Consider the following 26,585-nt stretch of genomic DNA (forward strand, 5'->3'; position numbering starts at 1 on the left):
GATATTGTATCATGTCAGGCAAGTGCTTTCCATTCCTTGGTCAAGAAAATTCTAACATGTGAATGGGCCAAGAACTATGGAGCAAGGCTAATTCTCCCTTTTTGACTTATTGTTAAGCCTGACATGGGAATACTATGTTAAGCAGCAAGCAAAACCTACTGCTCTCAAACAAAACAGGAAAGGAATAAAAAGAAACCAAGGTCCTCATTTTCTTGTAGCAAACAACTAAACTATTACTAAGAACTTCATCTTAATAAATCCACATTTTAATAAATCAGATACCATCTAAAAACTAGCTACATCTTGTAGCTGGTGGCACCTCTATCATTTATGATTTTCTCTAGCAAATCAACTCAAATCCAATTCCTCAAAGCTTTGGTTTTTTGGCAACTTGCCTTTATCAGGGATTCAAACCCTTGACCTTGGTGTTACAAGGCAGCACTCTAACCAACTGAGCTAACTGGCCAGTATGAAAGTATGAAGTTTTATTCCACCATTCTTTCATCTTATAGAACAATACCAAACCTTACTTTACTTCAGACGGTCCTCTACCTTCAAAGACCACTGATAGGCAAAGTCTTTATAAGGTCATGCTGCATTAACAACATGGTTTTAAACTCTACTACTTTTGAAGACAAAGTTTTTCAGGAAGATAGTTGTCAAGAAATTTATGACCTAACAAGTTGGAGCTGCCAGTCTGTCCTCTTTTTCTCAAGTTTTCCCCAGAGTTGCCTGTGAATACTGAATGTTAATTGAAATGAGAGTTTAATGTTTCTGTTCATTCATTTGATGATCTACAAATATTTATTAACCACTGCTGTATAATAAAGAAATTGTAAGGGGCTGGCTGGTTAGCTCAGTTGGTTAGAGCATAGTGCTGATAACACGAAGGTCTAGGGTTTGATCCCTGTACCGGCCAGCTGCCAAAAAAAGAAAAAAAAGGAAAAAAAAATTGTTTGGTCTTCATCCCTGTTTCCTGGGAGGGAGTTCTAAACCCCTGGTATTTCCAAGTGATAAGAGGCTGGAGATGGAGTTCAATCATGCAGTCAATGACTCAATCAATCATGTCTAACTAATGAAATCTCAGTAAAACTCTGGACACTTGAAGTTTGGGTGAACTTCCCTGGTTGGTGATACACACTGATGTTCCACGGTGGGGTGATGAGTCCTGAAGACACAGAAACTTCAGATTTGGTACCCCTCTCTCATACCTTCCCCTGTGCATCTTGTCTTGATTTGTATCCTTTATAATAAAACTTTAACAGTAAGTTTAGTACTTTCTGAGGGCACTGTGTGAACCCTCCAATTTGTAGCCAGTTGGTTAGAAGTGTAGGTGGCTTGTGGTCCCCAGGACTTGTGGCTGGTGTCTGAAGTGAGGGCAGTCTTGTGGGAAATTATGCCCTTAAGCTATGAAGTCTGCAATAACTCTGGGTAGTTAGCATGAAATTACACTGTCAGTGCCCACTCAAAATATGCCAGACACTGAACCAGACACTTAGCTATACATAACAGACATGATTCCTGCCAGCATGGTGCTTTTAGCCTAGTGGAAGAGAAAACAAATAAACAAATAAACACATAATTATAAATTGTGATAAAAGAGAGATCTAGAAGAGGCTACTTCATTTCAAGAAACAATATAACACATTCCAATGTGAAGCTATTTGTGGGAAATCATTTAATATCAACTAAATCTGACTATGCAACTAGTTGCTAAGGACAAAGCAGCAACTTATGAATCTATGAATGACTGGACTTCACAACTTCTGAATTGCAAAGTATCTGAAGAGCTGCTGAATTGTATAGAATGAAGCAGTTTCCAGGAGTTTCCTTGGTCTGAAAACACATCAGTGCTAAAAGGGCAAGGACAATTATAACCTCCTAATAAAAACCAACAATGCCTTATGGCAGTTGTTTTCAAGTCCTGCCCCCAACCCCAACAATTTGTAGTAAGAAATATTAGGTTCCTTCACCTAACAGGAACTTAGCAGTAACTAAATGGAATGCCTGTTTTAGGCTTTTGGATTCAGACCTCTCCAGACATAGGATTTAGAGTAAATGTGTTAAGTTCTTTTTCTGCTTGTTAATTTGCTGGTCTACTGAAATTAGCTAACAGGACAAGGTATGTAACTACCACATAACAGGTGAAGGCCAAGGGGGGGAAAAACATTACCATGCATGCTGTGCTCCAAATGTCAGCAGGGGTATTATAGCCAGATCCTATTAGAACTTCCAGGGAGCGATACTGCCTTGTTTGAATATCTTCAGTGAAATGTTTGTGCTGAGTAAATAGAGAAGAAAACAGTATTTTAAAATTCATTTATTCTAAAAAGTAACTAGTCAGGATTGCTTAATAATGGAGATTAAAATAAATCCTCTCAAGTTTTTCCCAAACCAAAGTTTTCATTTAGCTAATTTCTTAAGTATCATTTTGATGTTATTAACTCCAAACCACCCTTTGCATTACACATAGCTACTCCAAATTGCTTTTGCAAACAGATGACTCCAAACTTGATACAGATACACAGATTTAGGGAATAACAATAACTTTTAATAAATGGAAAACTACTACCCCAAATGAAAATTAAGTTGTTCATTTGTCTAAAATTAATAAATTGCACTTCAACAAATAAATGACACTAATTTAGGTTCAATTCAAATTTTTCCTTGCAATGTGCTTGTTATGAGGAAATAAAAGATGTAGGTTTCAAGAAGCTTATAACTATAAAGAATTCTTGCCCTCATTCTCCTACCCATGTTACTTCCCCAAAATAATACCAAATAAGCTTCTTGGGGAAACAAAGAACATGTTAAGCATTATGCCATCAGCAAAACAATCAGAGTTTAGTTAATAAAATAAAATGTATGAAAAAAAGGGAGAAACCTCTATGGTAAATGCAGTTTAAGAGATACAGTACCTAATTTTGCATTCATGGATTTTGTTTTGATCCTGTCCCAAACATACAACATTAAAAGATAACTTGGGAAGCTGAGTGAATATACGACATTAGAGAATTGTCAACTTTTTAAGGTGTGACAATGTGTCATAGTTACCAAAAACAATCATATTTCAGAAAGCCACATTTATGAATGAAAATAAGATGTCTGGGACATACTTTTGGGATATACTTCAAAATAATCTGCAGTGGGTGGCGGCAGGGTTAGGATACAAGATGAAAATAGACTGGCAGTGAGTTGATAATTGCTGGGTGACACTAGCATAATGGCATGGGAGTTTTCATTGTTCCAGTCTTTCTACTTTTGTATATGCTTGAAATTTTCAATAAATAGAAGCTTAGTACGAGTCACATAAAGGAAACAAAATTCAAAAAACATTAAAACATGTACAGGAAAGTGTGGAAGACAATCTTCTAATCCTGTTGAAATTCAAAAACAAGGAAGAGCATATGTGGAGAGGGGAGACTAGGCAGAAAAAACTCAGGTAGAAAACCAGTATAAACCAGTGCTCCAAAGGATACCAAACTAAGTTTGACCAAAACAGCAAAAAGTACAAGTAGAAGAACCAATAAAGGCACAGAAAGATGTCTGCTAAAGACAAACACAGCTAAAAGTTAGGTTAAAGAGTTTGGATTTCATCTGGCAGATATGAGAATACACTGGCATGTCAGTGAATAGGAGAATGTACTATTAAGAAGACGGATGTGGCATCTGAGAACATCATTCTGGTCATCTTCTGGTTGGTGGCCAGATTTAGGTTTGACAATAAAAATCTAAATAATGGTTGTGTGCACAGGAGAAGGAAAAATTAAATCCAAGGACGCTGACTGAAAAAATAAGCAGAATTTAAAAATCCAATGGCTAGATGTGGCAGATAATGGGAACAGCCCAAAGGAATTTTGCGGCAGAGGCCTACAGAGTTGGCTGTCGACAAAAACAGGGATGGAAAGACTTGGAGAGGGAAGTGGTTTTACAGAAAAACAATGGGCTCAGATTCTGCATTTGAAGTGACTTTAACTGACAAAAATAAAGAATGGCAAAGAAATCTGAGTAAGGAAACTTAGAAGTCAGAAAGCAGAGTAGTCTTTGGTAATGGCCAAGAAAGCCACTGTTGGTGGAAGCCAAGAAGCAATGTGATTTATACTATAGTATGCCTACCCAAAAGGCTCAGGATTTGGTGGCACCAGGTATCTCTGGAAGTGGAGGCAAGAGTGGGATTTGACACAGGAATACTGCTTTAAAACATCTTTTTAAGAAACAGAGCTCCAGAACACAGAGCATGATGCTAGCTAAGAGCCCCTTCCCTGGTCCTACAGACCAATTGGAGTTTTATTCTCCAGGATGGATAAAAAAGGGTCTTCTGTAGGATGCTGCACAGAGGGGAGAGTACCGTTCTGAAAACAGGAAAACGAAGTGACCTTACTGTAGGTTGAAACATCAGCCTTGTTGCTTAGCCCAGCTCCCAGAACACTGGTAGCTGCATTTATTCTCTGGATAGGAGATTTGAGGAAAACTATAATATAAGTCTTTTGTGGGGAACATGACCAAACCAAGAAGAAAGATCCAAAGATCTTGACATCTGTAGATGAAATGAAATAGCCCAAACAGATCATTCTATATTGAATAATAGTCAACAAGGCTTATTCAGGCACAAAGCTTTCAGAAAGCATTTTAGTATTCCATTCATATGGTCAGTCTTCTAATTAGGCAACAGACATTATACAGGAAGAAGAAAAGGCCAAAAAAGGAAAAATATCCTCTGAGAGACTTAATTTTTTTTTGTATAAAACAAGAACAGGATGCCATTTTTAAGAGTTCATGAAACTGAAGAACTCTTGGAAAATAAAAAGATAACAGAAGAAATAAGAAACAATGAGACTTATAAGAAAAGTCGAGAAATCTCCCAGAAAATAAAGACAAAAAGGGAGTGAAAGAAAACAGAAGAGGGCTAGCTGGTTAGCTCAGTTGCTTACAGCATGGTGCTGATAACATCAAGGTCCAGGGTTTGATGCCTGCGCAGGCAAGCCACACACACACACAAAGAAAAAGAAAAAGAAAAAAAGATAGAAAAATAAGAAAATAAGAAGATCTGTATAGGAGGTCTAACATTTGAATAATGAGATTTCAGAGGTGGAGAACAGAGACCAAGGAGAATTAAAAAAAAAAAAAAAAAAAAATCAAGAAAGATTCAAAACCAAGGAACAACAGTTTTAGTATTGAAAGTACACACCAAATCTTTAGCATAACGGATTGAAAATAGGCCTACTGAATCACATTATTGTGAAATGATGATCCTACAGACTTCCACAGGGGGAATGTTTTCATACAAAGATCAAGAATTAGAATGTCATTGGTCTTTAGCAGCAACAACATTGGAAAACTAGAAGACAATGAAGAGATGACAAACATTCTGAAGGAAAATGATTTTTAACCTAGCACTCTATCAGCAGCCAACTGGGTGTGAAAGCAGAATAAAGATTATCAGACATGCAAGGCATCCCCCAAATCTCATATACCCTTTCTTAGGAAGCTATTGCAGATTGCATGTATTCCACAAAAATGATGGAGTAAAACAAGAAAGCAGGTAAGAGAGAAAGAAAACAGGAGATATAAGGGGAAAGAGAAAACAATCTCCAGGATGGTGAAGAAAGGAAATCCCAAATGGCAGTAATGTAGCAGGCCTACAGAACAACCCAATCAGATAAACATAGATTAGAAGACTCCAGGTTCCAGGATAGAGTGTTTCAGGTAGATGAAGTTGAAAGAATACCCAATGTATCTGTTTACATTAAACTGCATGTATTTATACCACTCAGTAAAAGTACGGGGTTGAATTAAGTGATAAATAGTACAAAGAAAATTAAGCAAATGAAACATGATGTTATTCAGAAAGGAAAAGGATTCGCAATACGATATATGCTCAGTGCAGCTGAGGATAGCATTAGAATCTCAAGAATGTAAACGTGGAATGATTATATAGTTAAAAATTATATTACATTGGGAAGATGGGGATTGGCATAGCGGTGGTAGATAAGTCCTATTTTCCAGGAAGAAAAACAATATCTAAAATTGAAAAAAAATAAGAAAGAGTATTATAACCATGTTATTTATTAGTGATATGGAGGTAAATACTGTAATGGAGCGTGGAAAACCTGGTAAAGTGAGTGGGCATATTTTTCAGTCAACATCTACATAACTCTAAACTATGTATATGAGCAACTGATAAGCAAAAGTGGTATTTTTAAAAATCAAATCACATAAATTTCCATTACTGAATGCCAGATGCTAATGTGCTGAAGAGACCAATAAGAAGTGATATACAAACAGGATCCAGCAGGGCAGCAGGGTGAGATACCCATGTCTTATTCACCACCATGTCCTAGTGCGCAGGTCAGAGTATGTGTCAATATGTTTGTTGAATGAGTGAATGGGTGAAAAGAATGTAAAGTCATTTTAGTGGAGAGACATGTTAAAAAAAAAAAAGATATGCATGCAATAACTGAAGAAAGATTAATTCTGTTGTACTAAAAGGGACAGAAAAGACTGTACCAGAAGAAAGTATGCCACATGGGTAAGAAAGCATGCGGGAAGGTGTTCCAGACATAAAGGCACAGAAGCTTGAAACATGGTGTGGGTAGAAAACTGACAAACATTTGATGTATATACAGTGTGATATTTGTCACAGATCTAACATGTTTCTCTACAATTCATTTACTTAAATTTTTATTGAGCACCTACTATGTACCAGGCACCACTGTTTTAACTACTATAGATACAGCAGTGAACAGCAAACAAAAAAACAAAAAAAGAATCCTGTTGTAATAGCACGTGTTCTAGGGAGAGGGATATCAGATTGTGCTAAGTGCTTTGAAGAAAAAAAATGAGGGGAGAGGCGAAGAGTATGAAAATATATGAAAGAATATGATAAAAGTGTATGTGTTTGGAGAGTGGTAATTTGCCAATTATGTTAGATGTTCAGGGGAAGATCTCCTTGACAAGATGACATCTGAACAGAAACTTAAATGAGAGAGCGAGTTATACACATTATTTTGAGAAGAGGATTCCAAGTAGAAAAAACAGTAAGTGCTTTTTGCTTGGTGGTGTGGGGGCCATTGTAAGGATTTTGGCATTCATTCTAAGGGGAGCCACTGCAAGGCTTAGAGAACATTTGACTTGACTTACATTTATAGGGATCACTCTGAGAGCTGTGCTGACAATAGTCTATAGCAGGCAAGAGCAGCATAAGGGAGAAAGTGAGGAGGCAACTGCAGTCACTATTGCAGTCATCCAGGTGAAAATATATGGTGGCCTAAACAAGACGGCAGCGTGATCAAGTAATTCTAATTCCCTGGAAAGATGTTCTACATTCCTATTTGTCAGTGCTAAGTTCTAACTTTATGTTTTCTAAAAATTTATGACAATATTCTAGAATTAACATTAGAAATGAGAATATTCTGGGGTCTGAATCATTTCCTGTTTACATAACATACGGTTCTTTGAGTAGTATTTATGTGCAATGCATTCTATTATAGATTTTAAAATGATGCCCATTAAAAGTAACCCAAAATACCTTCTTAACTAGGTACGTAGTAAAAAACAATAGTATTAATAAAATAATTTGTCAGTTAAAATGAGATTTCACTATTTAACCTGAAGACTGGAGAAGAAAAATACTTTTCTGTGGTGCTAAAGGTAGAATAACTGATGTATTTTTTTTTTGGAGAGTAAATATGACACTATCATCAAAAATACGTAATTATTTGTAATTACACATAATTAAAAATAAGTAATATGTCACTAAACATCAAAAAGTCCTTTAAAAAAAGTACCCAATTTTTGACTTAGCAATTCCACATCTAAAACATGTCCTAAGGACAGTTACACAAAGATTTGTGCGCAGATTCTCATCACAAAGAGCTGTCAAAAATATGTAAAGATTATAGTATACTAGAGATTATAGTATACTATGTAACCAACTAAATTTTATATAAATTTTCGGTTGACAAAGAAAAGTATCTAAAATACATTAAGTGAATTAAAAGTAGGTTACAATTTATAAGTTAGATGCCAATTTTCAAAATTCGTGGTGGGGGAGGTGGGTGGTTAATAAACATAAGCACTGAGAGTGTGAAAGTGAATGAGGATATAGATAAAACAAGATTAGCTAGGAGTTCACATTACTGAATCTGGGTGATGGACACCTGGGGTGGTGTTGAGGAGGGATTGTTTCATTATACCATTATACCACATATATTCTTTCAACTTTTGTAAATCTATTTGAACATTCCCGTAATAAAAGATTAAAAGAAAAAAGTGAAAAAATATTCACTACAACATTGAGTGGCAATCTAGGTATAGAATTGCATATGTTTTATTTTGGCATTACTAAATCCAAGTTTTCATTCACTCCCAGTTACTTCTAAACATAGCACTGAGACAAGTTTAACTTACCACCCAACAGGCATTTCCAAGATCAGCAATCTTCACTTTGAGCTTTTCTGCATTTTTTGGCTCAAGGGGGTTAACAAGAAAATTTCCAGCAGTGGATTTTCCTACAGACAACAGGTACCGTCAATAAGACTGTTACATGAACACAGAAATACCCACAGCGTAATAAAGCTGTCCAAGATAAGAGTAACTCAGTCAGGCCCCCAGCTGGCAACCTAAAATAAAATTTCTAAGATAATAAGAGCACAGCAGCACCTTGAGTTTCTAGAATTAAAAGTCTCTGTCTTCACAGCAACAAGTGAAATGCTGAGTACCCAGTACGTATCGAATAAAATTTAAAGTTAGCTACAGATTTATGCACTGAAGGTAACTTGAACACTTGCTATAAAGCTATAGTTATAAAAACAATGGTACGTTTAGTCTAGAAATTCATGAATATGTTGTGCAGGGGAGTAGTGTTGAGGAAGTATGAAGGTACTTCAAAAAGTTCATGGAAGACAAGAACTCAAAGATGATACAGATCTTTCCATGAATTTTTTGAAGTACCGTCATGTATCTACATAGGTACCTTTGTTGTCCAGTGGTCCATTGTGGTCTTGCTCCTGTTCATCTTCACAGGGTATTTCTGCCCGAATGCTTTCTTGAAGTTGGCTGATATCCTGTTCACTGAATGGCTGGTCTACAGTTGAGGAAGACTGGCATACCATGGTATCTGACACCTCAGAGGTTATAGGTGTACAGGAGTCTGTTTCTTGAGATGTGCTGCTGTCTCCATTTTGGGAGCTTAGGAAGCTAGGTTCCTGCTTCAAATTTTGGACATCACAGTCATTAGCATTACGTAGATCCTCTTTAAGCCTCAATGTTTCTGCATTACTGTTTTCAGTATAGTTAATGATTTCAATTACTCCATTGCAATTAATTTCTGTTGCACCAACCTCTACACCACGTTCCATAAGTGTTTGATCCTCGCCAATGGTACTTGACTCTTCTAAGGAACAAACAAAAAAAATGTATGTGTGTGTGTGTGTGAGTGAAACAGAAACATTTCCCACAAGATTAAAACATTTTCTAGAAATTATACTGAGTGACATAAAAACATGTCTGAACATCTAAAACCTATTTATGGAAGGACAGAGATCTTATCCTTACCCAACTGCTAAATGAAGTCTATGTTCCATTTCCTGAGAAAAGTCAGAAACTACATTCGAATATTACCTGCCTAACATTTATAAGATCTGTATTCTTATAAGTACACCCCAGAGATGTGTTATATGCATGAAACCACTATATTTTATAATAATGATAAATCAATGTTAAAGTGTCCCAGAAAGTAATTTTTGTGATGCTCTATTTATACCAAGTTTTTCTTGGGTCATTTTATTAGGTGGGTTCTCTTTCAAGGGTCTTTCAACAGGACTCTCTGATTCTTCTTGCTTGTTTGGTCTTTTTTGCCCAGGGACCGACTCTTTCTCCATTTCCTCAATTTCCTGCATTCGCTTCTCTAGTAATTCTGCCTGGCGCTTCTGCTTCTTCTTCAATTTCTTCTTCTTATTCTTTGACATTTTGTCAGCCTGGGCGGAGATTACAAACAGATAAAGCCTTCAGGTGGCTAATTCATTACCCCCAGTTGGAGATAACTGTTAACTTTAATTACTTCCTAATTAAATTTCACTCTTTCCCTAACGTACCACTTAAGTTTTTCATTAACTTAAAAGATGCAGATACTCTTATGAAAGCAAATAAAAACAATATTAACAACCAATCCTGGTGGTCTGAGCAGTTTGCGTGGCTGGTTTGCCCTCAGACACACTCAAATTTACAGAAGCCTCACCAGAACAAACTTGCTGAAGATGCATGGGAATTTACTGGATATAATTACAGAAGTGCAGGAGTATTTTTTTCCCCTTTGGTTTCTAAACAAACTGACCATCCATAACACAAGAACCCATGCCCACAGCCCATGGATCAGAATTAAATATACTTACTGGTTTAGGTTGGGGAGCAGTACTGACTGAAAAGAAAAAGAAAACCAAGTAAGAGTCCTGGCATTCAGCAAACAATATAAACTAAGGCTCAGAAAAGACACTCTACAAGAATTAAAAGTCTTTCTTGTACAGCATTCATTGTAGAGAAAACTACTGTTTTGAAGTGACTTTGGTAGAAGCCATATTGTTATTATTATCTAAGAAAACAAATCATGCATACAAAAGTTGCCAAACTTAAAAAAAGGTTTAAGTAAATTAAATTCTTCCCCAGGTAGAATCAATATGTTCAAACAGCCATGTTCCCATTTCTGGTTTCTACTACTAATGCTGCTAAAACCATCTATTTCCCATTCCCATGTACTGATTAAAATGGAAAGTGACAAGGAACAACCTCCTCACCCCTACCCAGGACTCCCATCTCTAATTCTTCCCCCTTGGCACTTGTCAGTTTAAAAAAGAAGTCTAGGTGGCATCAAGAGCTATAGCTATATAGCATGTTATGAATAACAGTTTAGCTTAGGTAAGAGGTGGGATCTTCAGTCTTCCTTTCTTTTTAAAGTATTGGCAGTTGTGGTAAAAAAAAAAACAACACATAATAAAAATTTACCCTCTCAACCATTCTTAACTGCATAGTTCAGCAGCGTTAACTATATTCACATTGTTGTATAACAGATCTCTATAACTTCTTCAACTTGCACAACTGAAATTGTACCCATCGAACGACAACTCCCCATTTGCCCTTTCTCCAGTCTTCCTTGTTAAAGGAAGCCTATGATAACTGATATTTCACTTGAGGATCAGAAAGTTCCTCAAATATGATTAAACTACTAACATTAAAATCTGTAACTCAAATGGAAAAAAAAAAAATCACCAAAATCACTGCAGCCATAATTTATTTAGCACATAAAACTATGTGGCACACTACTAACTGCTTTACCATGAAATTTAATCATAACAACTCCTACATGGGAGAAAATGAAGTCAAGTAACTCAGCCAAGGTCTCCCAGCCAGTGGTGAAGCCAGGATTCGAACTAGGTCTATCTACTTCAGTGCTCAAACCCAAGCTTGTAATAGCAATGTTATCTTATCTTTCCCTTCTGCAGATCATGGACCCATAAGTTAGCATTTGTGATCATGGTAAGAGGTGAACGCGTCAAAAATGGTCACCAAATCACAATAAAAAAGATTATTTAACAACAATATGAATAAGCTTTTATACTATATTCTGTATCTAAAAGACACAACCTCTCTAGTCTTCTTCCCATACTGGAACATTAATGAGAATAAAATAAGTCTCCCTTTTTTTTTATTTGGGCGGCTGGACAGTACAGGGACCTGAACCGTGATCTTGGTGTTATGAGGCTGCGCTCTACCAACTGAGCTAAAGGCCAGCTCTAAAATAAGTCCCTTGAAAGCTGATAACATTTCTTAAGCATTTTGTTGCTAAATGACTGAATGGTGTATCCTTGGTGATAGAATAAAAACAGAAATTTCTCTTAACTTCCAATGAGAGGGAAGTTTCCCAAAGAATACAACACCTGCAGATCCGGAAGGTGGAGGAGCTCCAGACCGCTGCCATTCTGTTGCTTCAGCAGCCAGCTTCCGAATATACTGCTCATTTACTGACAATAAGATGTTTTCTGGTTTAATGTCAGTATGGATGATACGGCACTTGGTGTGTAAATAATCCAGACCCTGTAACACCTGAAAGGGAAGAGAGCAATAGACTTACAAAAACAAAATACAAGTCTTTCTGGAGAAGGAAGAAATCACAACACAACATTTTTGAAAAAAATAAAAACAATATAATAGCATTTTCTACAGAGAATAAAGTACTTTTCTTTAAAGCAGAAAGAAACTTCCCCAGAAAGATTAATTGTAAACTATGAACAATGGCAAGAATTTATTTATTTATTTATTTATTTATTTATTTATTTTTAAAGGAAGTTACTTTTATTTATTTATTTATTTATTTTTTTTAGTCTTTTTCGTGACCGGCGCTCAGCCAGTGAGTGCACCGGCCATTCCTATATAGGATCCGAACCCGCGGCGGGAGCGCTCCCAGCGCTACACTCTCCCGAGTGCGCCACGGGCTCGGCCCAAGAATTTATTTATAATAAGAAATTTTTCCAAGTTTTACGTGGCTAATTTTATTTGGAGATAATCTTTAACTATTACAAAGACTGAGAATAAATATCCAATACACCCTTTAAGTGCTGAAATGTAGGTGATGAAAGAGATTGTAGATATCTTTTAATTCAAATTTCTTCGCTGATGAAGAACTGAGGTCTTACCAGTTTGGAGTGCTTTCCAAGACAAATTATTTGCCCCCTGAAGTATTAATATTTTCCTTATGGTAATTCTATACCATATATAGAAGGCTATTTAGAAAATTAGAAAATGCCCATAAATGATGTCGTATAAAAAGATGGTAAAAATTTGACACAGCAATTCTCTATTAATATATAATTGATATTCACAACCAGAACTTCTGGATAAGGGCTCCAATTTTCCAAAGTCAGGGACTTCACAGAGCATTCCTCTCTAATAATTATTACAAAAGATGAATGTGAGGAAGAATGGTTATGCTAAAACATTTAGCAGAATAAACACAATAAACTCTAAGGGTTGAATAAAATATTTAATTTTAGCAATTAGAAAAACTAGTTTTTAAAATAAAAATTCTATTGGAAATAAAAATTCCTCACACTTTAAGGATATATTTAAAAAATCACCACATAGCAAAGACAAAGATGCATACTTGCTGAATAATTTTTTTGACACAAGGCAGTGGAAGCCCCTGATAGTTCGACTTGATGATCCACTTGAGCAGATGATGTCCCAAAACTTCAAACACCATGCAGATATCTAGGAGTTCATTAAGGAGGAAAAGGAGGCATAAGAGAAGAACAGAACAAGACAAGATGTGGATTCCACCCAAATGAAAATTTATATATATTATTAAATGTTATATATATATATCTTCCAATATAAAGAGTTATAAAAAATATATAGTGGTCAATATTCTGAAATTCCAAAGCCTAATCCTACAGTCAATGAAAACATCCATGAAACAGAAGATTGTGGGGACTGGTTTATCAATAAAATTACACATGTTAAAATACTCAGTGGTGAAAGGAAAAGTGAAAGCTATACATGCAAACAGGAAAAGCACTAGGCTCAAACTGTTGATTAGATTTAGGTAAGCGGTTTCTTCTCTATAGTCAAAACTAATGTCCACGGTAAAAACTTCCACTCTCACAGCCTCAAAGCAAGGAAAACCACATTATTCCTTAACTATAGAAGACAATGTGCAAAACTTAACCTAAAAAATACAAATGCCAATACTTTTTAAAAATAAGAAACTGACTTGTTTTATGTTCTGTAGTTTACAAAATTAATCTTGATTCTAGTGCCACCATATGTTCACTTTACGTACAGACCCTCTAATCATACCACATGGCAGAAATACTCTTTGAGCCTACTAGTGTATAGAGCACTGCAAGGATTTCAATAGTATGTTGATGTCTTCCACTGCCAGAAGCACCTACATATACTGGAAAGTCAAGACACACATATATAATAATAATCTAGTACCCAGACTTTTGTTGTAAATAAGATTCTGCACTAAAAGAAAGCCTGGGCACCTTGGAAAAATGGCCAAATCCAAGGCTACTGGGAAGGGAAAATACAGGGTGAACCTGAAATACCTTGCTGTGCAAATAAATAAAGGAACATGTCAAGTAGTAATTGAAAACATCTTGAAGAATGTATCACCGGCCAAAGTGAAGATCATTTAAAAAGTAAAGTTACAAGTTAATATATTAATTAAAAATAGAATAAGTCCATACTGATACTATAAGGAGCATGGGAAACATTTTCTTTAGGGAAGAAAGCCAAGTAATAAATATACAAGGTATGAGAGAAATAGAAAGGCACCATTTTACAATCACTATAGTAATAACTGAAACAGGTAAGAATCAATGAATACTAAAACCACCATGTCCAAGACTGTTGGGAAAAAGGATTGTCACAGTGTCAAAGTATCACTCCACAGACTGCTTATTAATTATAAAAGGAACAAGGTACTTTTACAACACAGAAATCTGGAAGGCACTGCCTTAAGCAAGTGATCAAACTTATCTCCAGTGTTAAGCACAAACTCACATAATGAGCCCTCTGATGTTTTCAGAAGAACAAAACATCCTCCATGTAGTAAACTTGACAAACATGATTAACCTGAATTTAATCATGAGGAAACAATCAGACAAATCCAAATTAAAGAACAAAACTTCTAGCCTGGATTCTTAAAACAAAACAAAACAAAGGATCAATGTCATGAACGCAACTGTTACACTAATATCAGACAAAATAGACCTTAAATCAAAAAAGGTTACAAAAGACAAAAAAGGACATTATACGTTAATAAAAAGCTCAACACGGCAAGAAGATATAACAATTATAGACAGTCATGCACCTAATGACAAACCACCAAAATAAATGAAGCAAAAACTGACAGAATTGAAGAGAGAAATAGTTCTACAATAATAGCTGGAGACTTTAATACCCCACTCTCAATAATGGACAGAACAGACAGAAGATAAGAAAAGAGAGAACTTAAATAAAAATAAACCAAAGAGATCTAATAGGCATACACTTAATGTGAATAGAGTTTCAGTTTTACAAGACAAAAAATTACAGAGATGGATGGTGGTGGTGATTTATGCTATGAATGTATTTAATATCACTGAACTGTACACTTTAAGAAAATTAAAATAATAAATTTTATGTTATATGTTTTTAAAAAACTAGACCTAAAAAACAAAAACCAAAAACCTAACCAAAAGAAAAAAAAAAAGCATGAAATTTGGAGAGACTGGAACACTGATTATAAAACTTGATGACTAAGAAATTGGTCCCAATTTCTTTTAGGTCTAATAATTGTGTTGAGGTTATATTTTAAAAGAGCCCTTGTTTTTCAGAGATACATTCTAAAATAATTCTGAATGAAATAATATATCTTAAGACTGGCTACAAAATTATCAGGAGTTAGAGACAAAACAAGATTGGCTATGGGTTGATAACTCCTGAAATGGACAATGGAACTGCTGTGATTCATTAAACTATTCTACTTTTTTATGTTTGAAATTTACCAAAACAAGATTTTTAAAACTGCAGAGTGCTTTAAAAACTAAACATAAAGTAAAAATTTTAAGGTATTTGCTCATGTTTCTAGCTTCAATCTTATTTGTTGAGCAAAGCATTAAATTTGACAATGTTTTTAATTTGTAAGCAGTGATATAGAAATGACCACATTCAGAAACTTAAAAACCAAAAAGAACTGGGTACATATCATAATCAATTAGCCAAAAAAAAAAAAAAAAAAGCCAAATAGCTTGAGTGAAAGAAGACTGACAAATAGAAATCGGAAGCAGCAATAACAATTGAAATCAAAAGGATATATGAAAAAAAGTCTTTTGGAGAGATGGTGTAAAGGAAACAATATCACTAAGTAAAACCACATTTAGGGCACATTATGAATAAGAGGAGCTAGAAAAAGAGACAAAGTATATAGTAGAAAAAAAGTATCCTAAAGATATAGGAGGTCATATAGGTGGCCAGTAATGGCTTAATGGCTAATGTCAACATTATATAGAGACTAGCTGTTCCTTCTTAATCATTCTTCTCTCCTCATTCCCCATGGAAGTAGAGTAAATCAGTTTATAATGAAGTCTATAGTAACTTTCTAGTTCAGGGTCCTTTATACTCTAATATGAGAAAGGACAGTGGTCCAGAGAAAAAGTGTATGACCAGATACACACACAAAAAATGTGGACGTACAGCTCCACGGAGATATGTTGTGTTGTGAAAATGGACAGCAGCAGGAAGATGATATACCCCATTAACCCTTAACATAACACTCTAGGTTATATCTTTTTCAATCTCTAATCTCAGAGTAGCAAACAATGCAGTAGCCAAGGCTGCTGGGATATGAGGAGGAGAAAGGGCAGAGAGAAATGGCTAAGGACAGGGAAAAAAAAGAATAAAATAGGGACTCGGTAGGCAGAAACTACAGAGAAATCATCTTGCAATATTTGAAAAATTTCTTGGAACTTGAAATTCAAACCTACTAAGATATTTCAATAGTTAAAATAAAAAGCCTCCTTGGGGTTGGCTGGTTAGCTCAGACAGTTTTCGAGCGTGGTGCTGATAACACCAAGCTCCAGGGGTTGAGCCCTGTACCAGGCAGCCCCTCCCCCCACAAAAACACAACTTCCTTGCTGGGTCAAATAAGGCTACTCAGCATTACTAAGAAGAGTATTTAGAATAGTCTACAAATAGTTTTATTTGTAACTTTCCCAAATTAGTAAAGAAATTTGGCATAATGACAAACATCACAAGATTAAATAATAGGGAAACAGAATCTAATGGCCATCATGACATCCTGTGTAGGTTTTTATTTCTTGGTTAGCCTCCTTAATATTCCAAAAACATGCACACATGCATGCACACACATACAGAATACACACAGAGTAAACCACTTACAAAGTGATCACGCCACGCACAGATGCTGTTTTAAGATGGATGTAGCAGTTTTTCTTAGAGATCTGGGGATCTGTGATTTATCTATACATCTCTAAGTAAATGACTCAGAACTGACTTCAGAACAATAGATATAGGCTTTCCACATTATCACCTGCTCTTTCTTCTCCTTTCTTCCTGCCACTCTGTTCAAATCTCTTTCTACAGTCCACATAAAACTACAGAGCCATATGTACCCTGCCTCATTAAAAAACAGATCATCACTGGCAATTAAGAATGTGTTAAGAGAAGCTAAACATACACAGAAAGTAGAATCACAGATAAATGTCTTTCTTTATACATTTTTAAATAGTTTAGAAACAGGAAATTTTAGATTCTCCAATCTGAATAAGATTCTACTCCAATTCGTCTTTTATTCTGAAAAATCCAACAGGCCTTTATAAGCATAGCTGTTGCAATACTCTTTCGATCAACTCACTGCACATCACTTTGATAGTAGCCTGTGAAGAAAATCAGCTAAGGTTCCTTCCAACTCTAAAATTGTAAAAATCCAGATAAAAACAAGTCAGTTTTTTCATTATGCTAGAATGTGAACAATCACAACTATTTAGATTCTAAACATAACTTACATTCACAGCCTCTTCAACAATGGAGGCCTGGTGAATAATAAATAAAATCATGCCTTAAATTCCTGTTTGCCCAGTATTTTTTCATGAAAAATTACTTCCTTAAAATTTCTGTGCTAATTGATAAAAAAAAAAAAATCATACAACCTTTACTTAGTAATACAACGCTATTTTCTAAAAAAGTCTCTTTGGACTTGAGTTTTAATTTGCCTGAAAAGGGAAAAAAAAGCCTAAAGCAATATCCTGAAAAATCATACCACACAAAAATAGACATACTTCAGATCTGTGTTCCGAAGTGTATAATAAAAGAAGGTAATTTTATTACAGTTTGCCTAGAGAAAAGACACCAATAATATTTGTACAAATCTGTTTCTTTAGGATAAAGTTATTTTATGATTTATTCTCAAATAGGTTCTTAAAAGGATACGTGTTCCATTAACTCCTGATATTTTAAAGTCATCTAGCAGTTGAACAACCATTTCTCTATTTGGATCATTAGGGTCTGAATTGCGAACCTGTAGTGGGAAAGAGACAATATTTATCAAAAGGCAAAGCACGAAAATAAGCCAGATGGTGGGGAAGGAATATCTGCAGCAAATTAACTCCAATAAAGAGCTCATATAAATCTATAAGAAAAACATACTAAAATTTCAGTAGCTCAAATAGAGAAAGAACTTAAACAGTTCACAAGAGGAAATAAAACCAACAGAGTCTATTTTTTTAATTCAACCATTTTGCTACTCAAAGTATGGCCTCCAAATTAACTGCTGGTTACCAGGCTATGAGGAATTAAGGAGCACGGCACTAACCATACTGTTTATTCAGCTGACTTTTTTTTCATAAAAAACTTTCTCAATGAAGGAATCAGTATGTTGATTTACTTTTGAGCATAAGCTCCTTATCTTGTCACAAACTGGCACTTTGAAAAGTACTGCCTTAGATATCTCCTGGTCCAATAGTCTCATCATTTTACAGATGAAAAATCTAAGGCTCAGAAAAAAAAAAAAGATGAGATGGAGTATACACTGAGATAAAGCTGAACAAAAACCCAGGTTTTCTAACTCTGAGTTTAAGCTCCTTCTACCATACTGGCATTTTCTTAACTTATAACTGAAAAAAATTTTTAAAAAATAATTTACCTAAATTTCCACGTATAAATGGAACTAATAAAGACGTATTTCTTTTTATATTATGTATTTTTTATATTTTAAAACATAAAATAGATGCTACATATTTATTTACACAACTTTTAACCACAATAAAAAAGAAAAACATTTATGGCAGTGCTATCAGGCACATAAAACATGCTCAATGAACATTTCTGTTTATCTGAAAGTTTTCTGGGGGAGGTGTGTGTGTGTATAGGGAGAATTCTAATCACAGCATATCCCACCAGTTCCCTACTACATGAATGGGATGTGTAAATATTATCATCTTCCTCTAACTCTTTAAGGATACTGGAACTTATAGTAAAAATTAGCCATGCTAAAGAGTCTTCCACTTGGTATGTCTTAATTCAGTAAAACTTTATTTTTCATAATACTTTACAGTTCACATGTATGATGTAATACTCACTGATTTCAGCAACCGGATTTCATCTAGCGCTGTTTCGGTATAATGTTCAGCACTTTTAACTACTTTCATTGCCACGAACTTCTTCCCCCTAAGAAATAAACATAGGTAATTAAGACCCAATGTCCTATCCTTACTTTAAGAAGCTAAGATTTAGCTATGACTAGGAGACAGTGAAAAAGGGCAAATACTGATTTCATGTTTTCCTGTAGCCAAACATAAGCTACTTCTATCAGATCACTTGTGCCTGTTAATGGCACTAACTGGCCAGATTTCATTTACAGGAAGAAGAAAATCTGTTCTCAAATAATCTCAGTCATTGAACATTTTCTCTAAGTTAAAGTCTGTCTTCTAAATATCTCCCTGAATCCCAAGTAAAACCATGAAATGGGGAAAATTAAAGGGGGAAACCCCACCAAATCAGAAGTATCCTGTGTATCTGTATGGCAAAAGCTAAAAGGCCTAAAAGCTGCAATACTTTCCTATAAGAAGCCAGAAGAAATACTTGGGTCAAAACAAAATGATTAAAAAAACAAAAACAGAAACAAAACACCACCAACAAAAGACATCACAAAAAATCAAAGTGAAACGGATAGAAAGCAATTACTATCTCATCAAAGACAAACAGTATACTTTTATGGAAACATTCAGTGCCATAGAGGTATTTTTTCTTGCCTATGATTTTTATGTAGGGAAAAATTTTAGATTGCATGGTTGAGCAAATCTGTTACAAAAATAAATAATTTCACACAGGTTGGTCTAGGACATTATGTAAAAATTTTAACTACTCCAGTGAGAAGACAACTGTTAATTTCATATCATACTTCCATTGAATATTGGCAATGCTTTGAATTAGAAGTTCTAAGTGCTTTATAGATACTAATTTAATCAATCTTTTGTCTCTAAGGTGGAGATGCAGATGTATATTACTGATTCTTTGAGAGGAAAGTGATTTGTCCAAGAACATAAAGACTATTATCAACAAAATTCTGATCAAGAAATCAGCTTAGAGATAGACAAAAGTCTGGATCATCTCTGGAAATTCAGACAAAAACATTTAGGTATCATCAAACTAATTCTTTTGCAGGACCATGAAAACTTACTGAATATCCCATGATAACCACACTGTTGAAAAGTGTCCCCAGCCCAACTTTCGGATCACATGATATCTCCCATTGAATAGATCTCCGATTTTCACAAGATGATAACCTCCTGGAAGAAATAACAGGAGGAATATAATCAAAAGAACCAAGATGAGAAACAATCACTTAAATAGTAAGAAAAGGTATCTGACATCCCATTTTTCAACATCTATATGCCTTTTATCAAATAAAAATAGTTTCTTCTATACCATCAATTCAATAGAGGACAATCTTAACAGTCAAATCAGCCACCCTGTATCACTGAGCTCATGTTACAAAAAAATTTAAGTGAATAAGACAAGTTATTTGATTGAGTGAATAATGCTTTGCAGAATCTCATCCTCAAACAAAAATAAGATTATGTATCACAATATTCTTGCCCCTCAATAATTCAATAGATTTATCTGAACATATAAATCTATTTATATTGCAATCTTAGGATTTTTTTTAGGAGAGAGAATAGTAAATTCCATTCATTCAACTAAAAAAGAGAAAATAGAGAAGGATTTGCTTCTCTAAATAAAAACAAAACAAAACACAGAGGAAGGCCTGAGAAGGCTGCCAATAGTGGCAGGAATCAAGGTATTTTAACACCTGTCTTTGCCTGCCAAGAAGATGACCAAGTTCTACTCCTAGATGGTATGATACATTCTGTTACAAGCTCCTACCCAAGGATCCTGAAAAGTCTCATCAAGAAATAGAAAATAGCAGGCAACCTGATGGCACAGTTTAAGTATCTGTAATTCCAGTTTAACTTATCTTAGCAGCCATAATTATGAAAAAAAGTAATAAGAAGGTATTTTTTAAAAGTCTACATATCAAAATGTTACCACTGGTTACTTCTGGGTGATAACATTGAGATGGCTTTTATTTTCTTTTCTGTTTAATATATTTCTGAAATTTTCTAAAGGATATATGTACTATCATTTTTAAAAAGAAAAAAGGTAAAAATATTTGATATTAAAATTAGGCTTTGATAAACTAAGTGAAACTAAGAGCAAATGCCATTTCCTATATTTTAGAGAAAAGGATGCAACAAGCAGAAAGCATCAAAACTGTGTTTATGCTAATAGACCAAACATCCAGATGAGAAATTGCAAATCGATGGATCATGTGTTACTCAGTATCTCCTTAGAGACTTACCTTTACAATAATCATTAGGATCTTCTTGCTCATCATCATCGGATCCCAGAATCTCCTCTTCCTGCTCTGGTAGATCACTCTCAGAGTGGGGGGCAGAGCCTCGATGCTGAGTTTCAGATCTAAAAATAGCACAAATATGCTCATTCCATGTGGAAAGAAAAAAATTCACACGGACAGAAAAACATAGGACTTTAAGAAAATGTCGTTATCAAATCCTCCCCCTCCCCACCCCCAATAAACCTTCAGGTAATATAAACAGAGTATTATCAAGTGGCGGCCTGGGAAAACATTATTTACAGCTTTACCTCATGTAGGAAAATATTACTCTTTAAAAAGTCAGTACATGATAATTACATAAAACCTAGAAAATATATAAAAGTACAAAGGGCTTTTTACTTGAATCTCAATATCCAAACATAACTACTGATAAAACTACTGAATTTTCTTCCAAGATTTTGTTGTATATTTAGAAAAACACTTATCTATAATCACATACTATACAAACATTTTTTATCCTACTTTTCCTTTTATAAACTTTTTTCCCCTCATTTTTATGAAATCTCTTAAATCTTAACCTGTCTCCTTTAGAAGTATTACCACTTACTTTGACACATTCTGCTCAGCTAGACATTTAACTTGTTTCTAATTTTTCACTATTAAAAATAAAACTGTTGAGAATTTTTACATAATCTTTATTCTGTATTCAGAATTATTTCCCTAAAGTTAAACTACCAGATAGGGGTTGAAACATTCCCCCTACTTTCAAAAATAACACGTCAAATGTAGAAAGTATGGAGAACACTTTTTTTAAGAAACTCCTAATCTGAACAACTATTAACATTTTGGTATGTTTCCTTTCCAGTTTGTGGCCATGAATGCTTTTAAGAATTGTTATGTACTATGACCGTTTTCCAAAAGGGTGCACAGAGTTACATCCCCACCAGTCATTTACTACTGGGATTCTGGTATTTAAGTACTATCAAGTTCAAACAACTTAGTTTATTTGATAGGTGAAAATGATATCTCATTATAACGCATTAAACAATTTTATTGATTCCTTTGTCTATCAATTAGTTATATCACAATTTTTGTGCACTGCAAAGTTCAGGAGGCAGAATGACCTGGATTTGCACTTAGGCTCTGACACTTACTGGTTGTTGGCCTATAGAGTTTTAAGCAAAAAAAAAAAAGCAGGGTACACAGAATTCCTTTCAAAAGATATAGAAAAAGGAATTTTGATTCCTATTTTTCAATATTTATTTACTTTTTCGTCAACCTTTTTCACCAGACTGTTTTTTCAAAAGATTCAATTTAGCCAAAAAAAAATTTTAATAGCAAAACCAGTTACGTGGTATTACTGAGCTACTGAGACAAAAAATACCTTGGTGAATGTGGCTAACGATTTAGGTTTAGATTTTAGGTGGCCATTCCAACCTTCCTCAATTCTTGGTATGTTTTTGTCCCCTAGGGCACAGAAAAGTAGTTATAAAACTATATGATTCAATGTTCATTTTTAGTGAAAACATGTCTTTGGTAAATTTATTTAGTAATGAATTAGCCTACTTTCCTAAGTGGAAATAATAAGTCTGAATGAACAACATTCTTAAATTTGAGATTAATATGAAGTTCTAAAACATATTCTTGGATTCAAACTTAATGAAAGTAAATGTTGTTGCCTTTTACAATTTTGACAATGCTGGAATGTAAGAATTCCGCATGTATCACGGGAATAGTAATATTAAAAAATTATTTTTTAAAGACTTAAACCATTTTTGGAAGCAAATATTTTTTGTGAAGAATTGTTTTTACTTATAAACCTGAACACTGTAAGTATCATTCCCAGTTAAAAGATTCAAGCTGAATTATAAATTGCAGATCACAAGTGAAATGCCAAGTCTCCACTCTGACGTATGTTGGGACAGAGAAAAATCTCTTTTTATTCTAAACTGATTGTCTAAATATTTGATTACTTCAATATTTATTCTGAATAGATTATCTAAGGGGAAAAACCCTACTTTTTGACTTTTAAATTTCATTTAAAATATATACTTACTGCCTTAAGTGTGTATATTGCTTTTGTCTACATCACTGTTTAATCATTTCTCTCCTATGTTGGATGTCCTGTTTCCTAAAGCTGATTGATTTACTGATTTGCAGAGTGCACATTTATCAGTAACTTCTGGAGAATGGGTACATGGAGGTACATTTATTAAGACCTCTTAAATCTTTATCCTCATCACTGCCAGTCTGGGTACAAAATACACCACTCTGTTGCCTTCTAGCTTCCAGTGCTGCTGCTGATAAGCCCGATGAATGCCTTCTGATTCCTGAGCCTTGAAATAGGGTTTGTTTTTTTCTCTCTGGAAGGTGTTTTTTTTTTTTTAAAGGATCTTTTCTTTTAGCCCCATGTTATGAAATTTCCTGAATGTTTTTTAAAAAATCTATCTTGCTAAGTACTTTGTATGCCCTCGCAAATTAGAGCTACATTCAGTTTGGGAAATTTTCCTATTTTTCACTGAAAATTTAATCCCGTTTGTGCTGTCTATGCTCTCTGCAACTATCATTTCAGATAGTGAACCCTCCAGCACACTCCTTTTAAATTACTAAAGTATTGTTAATTTCTGAAAAAAAAAATTTTTTTTGTTCTTGAACGTTCCTTTTTTTTTACAGACTCCTATGTTGCTTCACAATGATGTATTGTCTCCTTTTTACCTTAAGGATATGATTTATACTTAGTTTCCTTCTGATCCTTGCAACAAGATACCTCGGCTTTCTCAAACTGCCCATGCTTTTCCCTAATACCTCACTTTCACACAATGACATCCTTTAAAGGAACATATCTCTCTGTCACACAAAGACAAAACTAAAACAAAAGATAACAGAAATTTTGAGGAAACATAGTTACTATTAGATCCTCAGAGGATGGTAAGATGATGTAGTTAAGAATTGAAGAGCACTGTAACTTTGATGAGTGTTAAAAGAAAGGACTTAGTATAAAAAATCTGATGAAATCCTACAGTAAGAATTTTTTGTAAATAAGACCATTTATTACTCCTAGAACAAAAAAGGAGAGTTCTAAAATAGTTTCGGTTTGTGCTTTTAAATTCTTCTTATCTATGTTATGTGTCAAGCATTTGCTATTCACGTTCAAAAGAAAAAACAATGCCAGCACTTTAAAGTTCTCAAAGCATATAAAATTTAACTCAGTACATCCATAAAATCTCTAAAAGAGATTTGAAACTGAAATGGACAACAGATGAAATCTGGGAGGAAGGCAGAAACAAGAAGAAAAACTTGCCAGTTTTGCTTTGCTTATATTTTTTAGCTAAATTTGACACAGAAATGAGCAAGTATGAACATAGAGATGATAAATACAAATTAGAAGTGTTTCTTATTTCTTTCGATTCTTTCAACTCAGACTTCATTTCTGGTAAAACCCTCATTCATAACCACCCTTTAACCCAATCACCAATCAACCATCACCCAAATAAATGGTAAAACCAAGAATCAAACATGAAGTTAATGAGAACCTTTTGTGTGCAAATGCTATATATTCATAATCACCATGAAGTATATATTTTTGAGTTTTTACTTAAATGTATCATAAATTTAGATATTTAAATTAGCTATGCGAGCTACTTCCTCCCATTTTTTAATAAAGTCTATTAGTGACCCTCTAAATTGGTTTATAACCTACTAGTGGCTTGGGTTTGAAAAAACTCTATGCAGGAACTTGTAACGGTGCCTTGGCAAGACACTGTGATGTCACACAGCATCTAGATTTCTACATCCTTTAGTTGAGCAGAAAATAAACAAATATGAAAGCCAAAAAAAAAAAAAAAAAAGGCCATCACATTATTGTTCGTGTAAAATAAATGATTATGGTGTATTCTAAAGAAAAGGTACTACCATGGAAAACTCTCTAAGTCACACCATATTAAAATGAAAAAGACAAGTAGCTGAATAATATATACAGTATGATTCTTTTATCATTTTCCAAAAAAACACATGTATATAGGTGCATATAGCTGTATATAAACACACTGAAAGGGGATTTGAAGGATACAAACAACTGTCAACACAGTTTCTCTCTTGGAAAGAATGAAGTGTAAGGATGTGGGGGAATATAAAGGAAGTTTTCACATTTTGTTCTGTATGACACAATTCTGAACTGTTGGAATCTTTTCCAATGAGAACTACTCATGAAACAATCATATCATTTAAAAAACAGACAATAAAATTTTAAAACTGCAGCTCATTGTTAGTTGGTAAGAGTGCAGGGAGACTGGGCTGCTACCAGGTATTATTTCCTCTCAGGAATTGTCCCTTGACAACTTGCCAAGGCTGTCAACTACACGGCTCTACACGCTCCACTTTCAACAGGGATGAACACATGATCCAACCAGATCAACTAGACACCTTCTAGGGAGAAATGATAAATGTTGGGAGAAGCTCTATTTCTGAAATTTTAAGCAACAACGACAAAAGAGGTGCCAGAGGCAATGATTGCTGCCAAGAAGGGAGAGAGAATGTCTGAGAATGAAGTCAAAATACAGGAAAATAAAGCTAAGACATTCATTGGCTAGGGGTGGAAAAAGACAAGCAAATCTACAGATGCATTCAGTGCCCAGCATCATGAACAACTCCCTACCTAGCAACTCCTGGATATAGCCTGAGTTTGAATTTGCTTACTTAAAACAGGAAGCATCATAAATAAGACATATACGTAATTTGGCAATAATCTCAACAATTCTGAACATTTCACTTCTAAATATTCACCTTAAAAATTAAGATAACTATATTTTATACCAATTTTATTATTATATGTCAATTTTCTGGTTTTGATATTGAACCATAGCTACACAAGAAGTAACCATCAGGGGAAATTGGATGAAGAGTACCTGGTACCTCCCTGTACTATCTTTGCAACTTCCTGCAAATCTTTAATTATTTCAAAATAAATTTTCTCAAATTGTGGAAAAAATTAAGATATGCACAAAGATTTCGATACAATGATAGTCAACACATCATTTACTACAGCCAAAAGCTAAAAACAAAAACTATAAAGTGATGGATTGCCCAAATGCATTTATATCATCTCCCTGCTCAAAGCCAATAAAAACTAAAAGAAAGGAATAAAGATATAAATCCACAAGGATGTAGAGAC

At 34.5% G+C, this 26,585-nt stretch overlaps 1 protein-coding gene across 4 annotated transcripts in view; it reads right to left on the minus strand.

Moving 5' to 3' along the window:
* SRPK1 (SRSF protein kinase 1) overlaps positions 1-26,585 on the minus strand; it is a 64,357-nt gene that overhangs the window by 13,676 nt on the left and 24,096 nt on the right. For 3 of the 4 annotated variants that reach the window (XM_063096783.1, XM_063096782.1, XM_063096785.1), the window contains 11 exons: positions 21,419-21,537; positions 20,237-20,345; positions 19,137-19,224; positions 17,989-18,076; positions 13,154-13,260; positions 11,931-12,096; positions 10,392-10,417; positions 9,764-9,977; positions 8,975-9,394; positions 8,410-8,510; positions 2,174-2,281 (listed from right to left, as the gene is read on the minus strand). In XM_063096783.1, the coding sequence (XP_062952853.1) occupies positions 2,174-2,281; positions 8,410-8,510; positions 8,975-9,394; positions 9,764-9,977; positions 10,392-10,417; positions 11,931-12,096; positions 13,154-13,260; positions 17,989-18,076; positions 19,137-19,224; positions 20,237-20,345; positions 21,419-21,537 (1,546 nt within the window). The remainder of the gene's footprint in view (positions 1-2,173; positions 2,282-8,409; positions 8,511-8,974; positions 9,395-9,763; positions 9,978-10,391; positions 10,418-11,930; positions 12,097-13,153; positions 13,261-17,988; positions 18,077-19,136; positions 19,225-20,236; positions 20,346-21,418; positions 21,538-26,585) is intronic. The other variant, XM_063096784.1, reaches the window with a different exon arrangement.

Source organism: Cynocephalus volans, chromosome 5 (assembly GCF_027409185.1).
Source record: "Cynocephalus volans isolate mCynVol1 chromosome 5, mCynVol1.pri, whole genome shotgun sequence".
NCBI classification, from domain to species: domain Eukaryota; kingdom Metazoa; phylum Chordata; class Mammalia; order Dermoptera; family Cynocephalidae; genus Cynocephalus; species Cynocephalus volans.